Source organism: Synchiropus splendidus, chromosome 18 (genome assembly GCF_027744825.2).
Source record: "Synchiropus splendidus isolate RoL2022-P1 chromosome 18, RoL_Sspl_1.0, whole genome shotgun sequence".
NCBI lineage: Eukaryota > Metazoa > Chordata > Actinopteri > Syngnathiformes > Callionymidae > Synchiropus > Synchiropus splendidus.
In genome coordinates this window covers 10,550,809-10,561,687 of record NC_071351.1, presented here as the reverse complement: position 1 = coordinate 10,561,687, position 10,879 = coordinate 10,550,809, and the positions used below count along the sequence as shown (strand labels likewise).

The 10,879-nt window shown below is 42.0% G+C and overlaps 1 protein-coding gene across 1 annotated transcript; it reads right to left on the bottom strand.

Annotated features, from left to right (window-relative positions):
* Positions 1-348: 348 nt before the first annotated feature.
* On the bottom strand, positions 349-10,237 carry LOC128749815 (peptidase inhibitor 16-like). The gene is made up of 6 exons (XM_053849735.1): positions 9,626-10,237; positions 2,984-3,134; positions 2,525-2,592; positions 2,344-2,453; positions 2,101-2,192; positions 349-1,896 (listed from the first exon to the last, which is right to left on the bottom strand). Exons 1-6 carry the CDS (start codon positions 9,914-9,916, stop codon positions 1,379-1,381), a joined length of 1,230 nt encoding a protein of 409 aa, XP_053705710.1. The 5' UTR covers positions 9,917-10,237; the 3' UTR covers positions 349-1,378.
* Positions 10,238-10,879: the final 642 nt, after the last annotated feature.

The following is a 10,879-nucleotide window of genomic DNA, read 5'->3' as shown; positions in this document are numbered from 1 at the left end:
GGAAAATATTGTCACGTATTAAGTGTGAAAATCTATTATTATGAGCCATATTGGAAGGTTGTTGGAATGTGCACTTCAAAACCTTATTTAGGGCTTTCGGGGTCCAGGTCATGACCCTCTGTTAAGTATGAAAAAGTTTCTGTATTTTTCCTGAGATTCCCAGAGGCTCACTGCCAAACACATGCTAGAAGACACGCTTGTATTCCTACATGCTGCAGATTAGCACTAACTATAGTACTAGAAATAGCCTGAGAGCTTCGAGTGCAGTTTGCGATGAATATTTCAGCTGTTCTCTTGCTCTTCAAATCTCTTCCCCGTTCCATCGCATTTTCAGCCTCTTCAATTTCCACCTCTTTAAACTTTAAATCCTCTGTCCTCCACTTATCCTCTTGAGATCGGTCCACTTCAAAAAGCTTCCGGCTGTTTTCTGTCCACACTTTTATTTTACTCTTCTAATATGCAGCTAGAGATTTTCAGTCTTAATAATAACATCAAGTATTCATTTATTTATTTATTTATTATTATGTACAACCATGTACAACAAATGCAATGCAGATACAGTTTCTTCCCACTTTCTAAGACAGTGTATGTGAAAATATTATAGATTATTTCCCAGTTTTAACGTTCAGTCCGAGTGTATACTGTATGCTGGACAGGAGGAGTACATGTAACCATGGCAACCATCGAAGAAGCAGGGTCGTCAGTCAAAAGTCTAAAATCTCTAAAGTCTCCTCCGGGTCATTCACTTCAGAAAGGAAAGTGGTTCCCTCCAGCCATCGCACTGCTGTCCCTGTGCCGTCCACTCATGCTCACTTCAAACAGCACATCTAGTATCATAAATAGCTCAGCAAAGTCGCACAATCGCAATGAAATATTTGATCATTTATGGCGCCTTCGAGACCAAATCAGGTAGAAGGAGAAGAGGGAGACAGGCGTGATGAGATGAAGATGGAGGAGGCTGACTGAGAATTTTTTCTGAATTACGAAAGATGGTTAGTGTTTGATCAAAGAAATGGTTTATTGAGACAAAAATTCAAGACCTTGAAAAAACTTGAAGTTTGTTTTATCAGCTTGAAAATGACCATAAAACAGAATGAAAGTTGAAACTCCATAAAGAACCTTCAAAAAACGATTTGAAATAAGCCCCAAAACGTGTTTGATCCATCCATCCAGAATCAGATTGATCCGTAAATATGCTCCATTCCCCACCATGTTGGGCCTCATTTTTCACCTTCTTCCTGGCCTCCCGCCGACTATGTACAGATGTTGCGGACACCTCCGCTGATGTTAAGGAATTAGGGACGACCCAGTTTGCGACAGAGAAGCGAAGTGAATGAGTGAATTACCACTGAAGACTGTTCCGCTCCGTCCCTCCGGCTCACAGCTCCAGAGCCAGGACAGCAGTCAGACAGGTGAGAAACAGAGGAGCTAAAAGGGCTACAGCAGCACTGGTAGCACTGTGGATTTTGTTTATCCCTCGTGCTACCGCCTCAGACCCTTCTTTAGCCGAAATGTCTCTCCCTATTTCCTTCCTTTTCTCCTGCTCTTTGACCTTCTCGACCTCAATCTTCACCTCCTCCTCCACACTCATCTGCTCCTGCTCCACTTCAGCAGGGAGTCCAGCAGCGGTCGGGTCGGTTGGTTCATCCGTGTGAGAGGTGGGGAGCCGTGCTGCTGTGGGTCTTGTGGTGGAGACGATGCTGGGTGAACTGGTGGGTTCCAGAGTCAGGATGGGCTCACTGAAAGATGGAGGAGAGGCCTTCATCTCCTCCTCCTCTTCCTCCTCCTCCTTGCTCATCTCTTCAGGCAGGATGGGCAGAACTGTTGTTGTAGAGTAAGGATCTTCTGTAGCATCTTCACCCACCATTACATCCTCGTCCTCCTCATTGTCTGGAACTTAAAAGGAGAAAAGGATGAGTCAGTCAAGTCATCAACAACTCTTTTTTTTTTTAGCTAAGATCTCAGCTCAGATATTTTTTAACACACTTTGAAGCTACTTTATTCATTGGATCTGTTTCAACTCATCTTAATGAGAGGAATTCCTGTCTTCCATTTTCAGTTTAGGCCCCCATTTCTCCATAATTGATAGGAAGCACGTACCACAGAGGTTGTTTTCACATTTCTGTAGATTTTCGGGACAACTTGAGCACCACTCTCCTTCCACGTACGGCCTCTCGTCTTCATAGTTCCCCCTTCAGACAAACAGTGCCAAATTAGGAGGAGAACAAAACAAATCTAAAAAGGAAAATTCCAATTGAATGTATTTCCATTTATTTTTCCGGTTAGATTCCCGGGAACATTCCATAAATTAACTACTCGCTCACATGTGTACAAGCTACTCACGCTGGGTAGTAGTTGCAGACCAAAAAGGAGACCTTCTCCCAACCAAGGCCTTCCATCATGTTGCAGAGATGGAACGCACAGCCGACCCTGTGTGTGTCGGCCCAAACCATCTGTAACGCAGGTTGGAGTGAGAACCAGACAAAAGCTTCATCCTACACTCGACTGAAGGTCGATGTCTTACCTGTGTGTAGTGTCCGCAAAGCATGTCTTCTTCACAGCTGTTGTTGCTGTAGTTGTAGTTCAGCCGTTCTATGAACGTTAAGATGGAATCAAATCATTTAAGAGACTTTGACAAACATTTCTAGTTGGCGAATGATTGATAATAATTGTTATTTTAATGTTACAAAGACCCAGATGAGGAGTACTTTGTGCGGGTCAGAGTCACCTCATACCCACAGGGATTTGAAGATAGTTGGGTATGATTTTTTGACAATTTTGTGTGCTATAATTATCCAGAAAAGTGCTATTATAGAATACAGGGTGAGAAAACAACAATAAAGCTTTGCCTTGGCCGGTATTTACGCTTCCTTTGCTACCATCTAGCGGCGATTTCTTAAAAATGCAGGCCCAAAAAATTCAAAAGGCGACACATATAAAATGACACGAACTGTATTCCTGTTTTTGTGTAGTGAAGTCGTACCCAGAAACCATTTTTCCATAGCTTCTCGCAGATCCAGTTGTCCAGTGCCGGCAAAGAGGTTCTCTCCAGTGTCTTCCAGTTCTGGGTTGTGGCTCCAGATACATTTGGCTGCATAGTTTTCTGCTATCAACTTCAAGTTTGCGTCCCATTTCTGCAAGGACATGAGATCAGTTCACACATGGTACGTTCTGAGACAGTGAAACTGTAGGATACGATCACAACTGTGTCAAAATACAGTTCGCAAATGTTCAGTAGTTTCATTAATGGCCTGTACCTGACCTGCCGCCTCGCTGATATTTAAAAAGAATTTTCCAGCTGTGTTTCGCCTCACATTGTGTGAATGAAAACTGTCCTGAAAAACATATTTATCATCTTAAAACCAGCTAAAACATAACTAGCTGGGAAACAAATGAAGAGAGTGTGAATCATTTGTTGCTCATCGAAACGAAAAGTCAAACAGCACCAAAAAAAAAAACAATTTTAATGGGACACCACCCTTCGATGAGTTGCTGCGGGTTAAATGAATCTGCTTTGAGTTAGTGTCCACCCTTTATTGTGAAGCTGCCTCTCATTTGTTGGTGCTTTGCTGCATGTAAAGTTTTCTCTGGAAAAGGAACCACAAAAATACTTTTAAAGTTAAACACATGTTGTGTTCGCAGTGATACACAAACACATTGTGACTCTCATGCCTTGTTCTTGTTGAAGCCAAATGTGCAAGTACGTGCTATATACAGGGCTTGGACAAAATCATGGAAACACCTTAAAGCTTTTTTAGCTTTAAGGTGTCGCCTTCACCCCTTTAGCAAGCAGAGGTGAGGCCTTTGGTAGGGGGAAAGTATGAAAAAAACTATGGCCATTGGAGAGGAACTGAACTGGTTTCTCTGTTTAACAAATAAGAGCTTGTTCAATAAAGTTGTGTTCACCGCAGCAGCATGTGGTTTGTCACAAATGCAAAAAGAAAGGGAAGAAAAATCCCCAGATCAACAGAGGTCTTCATCAAAACAATCGGAGCCAGCGGCAGTTACTCTGACGCAAGCTGACTATCAGGATACAGTCAGTGCAACCAAGCTTACAAGCAACATCTGCTGACCTGTGCCGGTGAGGCCACGCCCCTTTGTCATCTGTTTCCTCAAGTCACCAGCAATGGGTTTTTTTCCAGAATTCATGATCTACTCTATTTGATTAACTGGAGGTGATGAAATGTTGTATTTTTTCAGATAATGTCCAACCACATTTAAGTTATACCACTGCATCTATGTGAGTAAATCGCAGAACCACAGCGTCCAGGGTCACGAACCCCCTCCGCCTGGTCTTATTTGTTTTGGACAACTTCCTGCTCACGTTTTTCTCTCCTCCTCTCTGTGTGTCTGTGCCCGCTCTCTGTTGTTCCACTCCCCCAATCCTGTGGACGTATTTCTGTGCCCTGGACACTGGTTTCTTCCCATCCGTTTGCGCTTATGGACGCTTGTTTTTGTTGTTGGATTGTTCTATTTCATTTATCAGACTCAGGTGTTAAGGTCGAGTTTTCATTTCTATTTTATACCTACTTGGGTATTTCGGTTCCTTTGTAATTCTGACCTCCTTCTTGTGTAGAAATTGAGTATAATTCTGTTTGTTGTCTGTTGAAACTTCCTTTGTTCGTTTGCCTCTGCTGCATTTGGGTCTCCCGTCTTAAAATCGTTACACCTCCATCCTTACATCTGGTCGGAATAACATCCCTCCCATTGTTGAACTTCTAAAGAAAGACAGGACATGCAATAGTAGTTATTGCCATTATTTCTACCAATCATGGCCAGAAGCAAAACACAAACTCAACCATAAGTTTCTCCCTCAAACACAAAAATGGACCTGGACCACATACTCGACACAAAACTACTCAAAACCTTGCTTGTAACTTGAAAAGCTGAGCGTCAGCGTCAACCAGAGGAGCATATTCAGGTGGTAAATACTGTACTGTTTGTGTGAGACAGATGGTAAATATCATAATAATCATGAAAAGCCGCAAAGAACTAGAATCTGCTTCACAGATTGGAGCCCTGGCAAGGTTTCCACATGATCCCAGCTCCAAACAATTTGCTGCATGAGACAAATAATAAACCACGTGTGGATCTGAGACGACAAAAAAAGAGACTTAATGGAAATAGAATTAATGGCTGTCTATGTTAAAAAGCACCATCTTGTGAGTCAATTGGAGCTGTGATTCAACAAGGTCTGGGTGTGTGTTTTTCCAGTGACAACACCACTCACAACACAAACAATAGTCAGGGGTCTCCTCGACATTCCTCGCACTCTCTCCCCGGGCTCTCTCAACATCTGGTCTCTGTTAGGAATTACAGGTCATGTGCACTGTCAGCTTCGACACACGCTTGTCAGAGGGCAGTTGTGTCTTCCTCTGATACACAATTCTGGGACGGTCTATTGGATCAAGGTTGCGGCAGGCAGCTCATCGTGATACAATGTTTTGGGTGTGTTCGAGGGGAGGGGTCGATATCTAATATGTATGACTAAGTATGAATGACATGCTGCTCATAAGGAATGTGTTTGTGTTTGTCCAACCGGGCAACAAAGACCCAGATGATTATTTTGCATGGTAATGACACAATTTTAGTCGAAGGATTTCACCGGAACGTCACTTCTTTCTTCATATTTCTTGTGAATCTGATGGTGCAAGCACAATACGTTTAGGTCCGTGGACAGTTTCTCTGGATATTTTGGGGCAACTATTGCCGACATCTTGCACATTACTTCCCTAATACTGTGGGACCAAGTTACGAAAAAACTAATTTCAGCCTAAATTTCAACTGTATTTCTTAAAAATATGTTTTCATCAATGAGAAAACTAGTGCGTCAATTGATAATCTTCATGTTTATGATCTTATTTATACTTATATTTTTTTATTTTTCGCTGAAGTTGTACCTTTTGGAGAACAAGTCTTTAGACCAAGACTCTGAGGGCCGGGGACCAAGCGTGACTCCAAACTGAATGCAGAATATAAAGCTTTGTTCCAATGAAAACCCTCCAGTTCTAGATTTATTTCAATAAATGACTACCATTCCTTTTGCAGGAGGAAATAAATATGTGTGTCTATATCTGTTTTCAGCCCTGGGGTTAGTCCCGCCCCCTCAGTGTTCTTGGACTTGGTGTCTGTGTGCGCTGGTCTCGACCCAGCCTCTACTACAACACCATGTTTGTGTACTTATAAGCTTGGATTTCTCTATGGCATCGTGAACCAATGTGTTTATTCCATTCCTGATTTCACAACTCAATTAGGTCAAATTTAATGTGTGTTTTCAACACACAGCAGCTTTAACCTTGGATTTTAAATAAGAAATAAATAAATAAAACTCTAACAACTCACTCCTCTTTCATCTTCTTCTGGAATCAAAACATTTAATTTCAACTGTATTTGGATTGTCCTCCCTCAACTCTTCCACAGATTTAGTTTCATATAAACATGAACAATATTCTCTGTCTTTCTGTTTCACATCCTTCCATTCTCCTCTTCTCCTCAGATTTCCATCCGGTCTGTCTTTTGCTCCTCAAATCTTGTTGTGTTTTCATTACTTTTCCACCCCCTGTCATGTAACATCAGCGGACGGACAACCAGGATATGACCTCCCCTTGGCGACACGCACATTCATTCACCAGATTTCATCCTGTTCTCAGTCGAAACATGATGTTTGCTTACTTCCAGAGGATCAAATGAAGTTGTTGTTCAGCTTGGTCTGAAGAAAAAGGGGCATGGAGGGTGGCTGAGGTTGGTGGAGATCCAGGGGCAAAATGAAGGGCAACCCTTGCAATGATGTATGGAGACTCATGGAGACTCATTCTCCATGAGTCTCCATTGCCATTGTCTCCAAGTCTCCTTTGTGGCTATAAGAACCATCACTTTACTACCTCAATATTGGCTTTTACAAAGACTTTTCAGTTACCAGCTGAACCTACAGTAAAGCACTGCAGGTCCTCCTTCAAACTGACCAATATACAAAAGTGAAGAAACACTTTTCTCTCTGCTCTCTGTATTTTGTCTCCTGTGGAAATATGTGGAGTCAGAAGGGATCTTATCCCAACCAGGAGAGCAGATGGTTTTATCTGACGCCCCAACAAGCCCGAAGGAAAGCCTCGGCTTTTGATGAACAAAAGTGACTCGATGCTGTTTTACATTACACTGCTGTCGGTGGTAAACACAGCACTGTGAGACATTAAGACAAGCAAGGCAAGCAAGTTTCTTTCAGGGACCAAATCAGATAGATCACAAACAACTGTTTAAATCCAAAGCCGATGTGCGACGTGCTTTAAACTCTGCCACGACTGTCAAGCTGTGCAAATTATTTGTTTATCTTGATATCATAACCAAGAGTCAGACTCGGAGGGTCATAAAAGTTTGATTCTCATATTGGAGCATGTGGTCCAGCCAAATTCAAAACATCCTCATCCTGAGCTGAGGTCATAATCGAATCCATAATCTGATTTTCATCTGGATGATTTTGTTTTTCATTGAATTCCAAGAGTCATGAGGCACTTACTTTTTTTTATGGTATATATTTGACTATTCTTGAAAGCCTAGCACAGCCAACTCCCAAGTAGCCGGAGGAAAACACAGCAGATATTTTACTGCATGAGGCCCTCAATATCAAGAGTTCATTGTAAACAGGTGAGGAGAAGCTATGTGCTAAATACTAACCCCTTTCTTGTTTGTTCTATGAACAGTCAAGTTGAACTACTTGTATTTGAACTACAAATTGCTGAAACTTACTGGAAGTAACTATCTACTTCACATCATGTTCCACTCAGTACAAGTAAGTTATTTACGCACCACTATTAACTGCAAATAACTTGGTTCCTCAGTGTGCCTCCAAGCTCCACTTGCAAAGTGCCTTCCAAAAGAGGATGTTGGCATCAGCAAAGATTAAAATGGCTAAATAAAGATGTCAGCATGGTGTAAAACTGCGATATATTCAACCATAGTGGAGCGTAGACCTCCACTAAGCTGCTGATTTTCACCTAAAATTACTTTGCAAACGTTAAATTTATCTCCATAATAGTCGCTTTTTTAAAGTTTCTCCTCAGCAGTCGTGACTTAACCTTGCAGAGACCAAGTAAAAACATTGGTCAATCCAATGCTATGGTGTGGCGTGTGCAAGATGGCCGTGCGTAGTCTGCTGGAGCCAGACTGTAATGTGGATCTACACCATCATGTTATCAGTATGTTGCCAAAATATTTCCTGTAATGTTATTGATAACTTTCTGAGTTATCTTGCCAACATCTGACAAAAACATTTTCTCAAAATATGTGCTTATGCTAATTCAACCACCAGAATTATGGCATATGATGATTCATAAATAAACACTGCCTGTTTTTATGTTTTAAATAAGCACTAGCAAATCTAGACTAAGAACCAAGCTATTCTTTTTCTGACAAAGAACTGGCAGAGGAACATTCGCTCGCTCACAACATTTCAATTGCCTGCATGTGTGCTCTCCAGAATACAATGCAGCTTGGTTGCCGCTGTAAACAACAGCGGAGTGTTCTCCTATAAATAATGACAAACTTGTGATCCTAGGAATTTGGCGGAATACAGTCCCGGCAGGGATATTTGCATCCCAAAGAATCACATTTTTTACAGGAAAAGCTCTCGAGGGACAGCTAATGCTGAAAGATACTCGAAGACTAGAATTGAAAATGATGGCGAGGGGAATTTGAGTGGAGGCGTCTTCTTAATTTACCACTATTTGTTCTCCTCCCACGATAAAAAGGTTTTAACTCTTTTGACTAAACAAGGGTGTGTCAGCATTTCTTTGTGTCAAAATCTTAAAAGTGCAATTGTCTTTTAGTCATAACCTCATTTTCGCTGTTATAGAAATAATTTGAAATGAAGCATTATGTACTTGCAAATGCAAATGTTGTTATTACATAATGCATTAATGTTTTATTACATAATAATTATTTTTTGTCAGTTGCTAATATGCACAAAAACCACACAAGATTTGTTTTCCTGTTGACTGTAGTTCTGTTCAAATGGGCGTGTCCAGGTCTACAGTACAGAATATTCAGATGAAGTAGTCAAACCCATTATAATGACAAGACTCGCTGAAAGATGGATGACACCGGTCGCCCTGGTACTGTTGGATTCGATTTAAACTTGCTTGTTTATTCTGGGTCTAATTCTCAACATAATGTTTCTGGTTCTGAACACAAACACTCTGAGCTATGTCTAAATAAACCCAGCCCAATTGGGGAACCAGTGAGGGAGCTTGTGTCTGACTGAAAGTGAAAACAATCTTTAATTTTGCGTAGCAACTGGGTATAATTGATTTTTATTCATGTGTCAAATGATTCAAACGTCAACGTTTGTCGGATGACAACTACAGCTTGAGCTTCTTGTTGAATGTGTGTGCTGTGCTAACAAGTCCCGGAACTCTACTGCCACCTTCTCTCCCATTGAACTCATTGATATTAACAAAAGTTAAGAAAACAGTTGAATTTTAAATAAATTGATGATCAATAGATATAGTATAGTTTTGCTTTCTTAAACTGAATTCACAATTAATACTATAAAAATCATTATCCTCCTGTTAAATTTCATTTTAATTCACTGTTTAGATGAGCAGGAAGTTTGCTCCTGAGGCAGGTGTCTTACCAGGGGCATCATGGCCGACGCACTGGGTGACACCACACCTCTGTAGTGGTTGTGAAGCTCCACCAGCAGCTCCTCTTGCTCCTCAGACAAAAAGCTCCAAGCTCCAGGCACCACCAGGGCCCCCATCAGAAGCCATGCCCAGAGAGGAGCTGCTTTTCTGGGGTAGAAACCACGGGCTGCTCCCCCGTTGGTGCTCATCAGCTGATGCCGGGTCCCTTTCACTTGGATGAAGACTCCATCCTGGGCAGTTCCTGAGACCCCTTGGAGCTGTGAGGAGCTCCGATGGTGCATGATGGGACGCACAGTCCTGAGGGGTTTGTCCTTGCAGTCCAGAATCTTTGTGTACCTGTTGAGTGTGTGTTGCCTCCTCTGTGACTCTCTCTCTCCAGTCTGCCGATCTCCTCTCTGACCCAACTTTAAGAGAGTGGTGATCCTCCCCTACACACACGCATGTTTCAGTCACTGCACCGAGTGGTACGCGGAACACTCACACCCCCTCCTCTCCTCTTCAGTCTCCAGCTTGATTTCTCATGTCATAACCCTTTCCTATCTGTTTCACCCCCGCATTGAACTTTTAAAGTCTCTCAAGCAGACCGTGATCTTGAGCCCTTTATTTCAACGGCAGCGTCTAAACAGGCCTCAGAAGTGTCTAGAAAACACAGAGAACATTGTCATTGTTCTGATGTGCATCTCTTTGTTTGGTTCAAATAAACGCTTGTTGAAGTGGGGGGACTGGAGGTGAAGGGGACTGACATGGACACAATCTCTTAGTCATTGATCAGCTGATGCTGACACATTAAATGACGCACCAGCACAATCGCATCTGCTCAGCAGCGGCATGAGGAGCCATTGTGAACCCGTTGTCCACACAATGATCTATAAGAGAATTGCGCAATCTCCTCAGACGTCTGTGATAGTGGAACTGACTGTAGCCTGAATCCAAGCCATCATCTGTCAGGACTGTTTTTCCTTCCAGCCAAGTTCACTCTGAACACTTTAAAATTATATTATGTGAAGTTCAGCAGATGATTTACAATATTAAAGATAGGTTACTCACAACTCATTGATAAATCATCAATCTATGAGCAGATTTCCATGGGATGCTAAATCAAACAGCCTGGAACGCCTTGCTTCTGCAGTCAAATATCAATTTATGTCGTGCTAAAAGTGTTTGTGCGTCCAACACAGAGGTCAGTGCGCACATGTGCAGACTGTAAACACGGTGTTATGCTAGAGAGACCCCACTGGATTCAG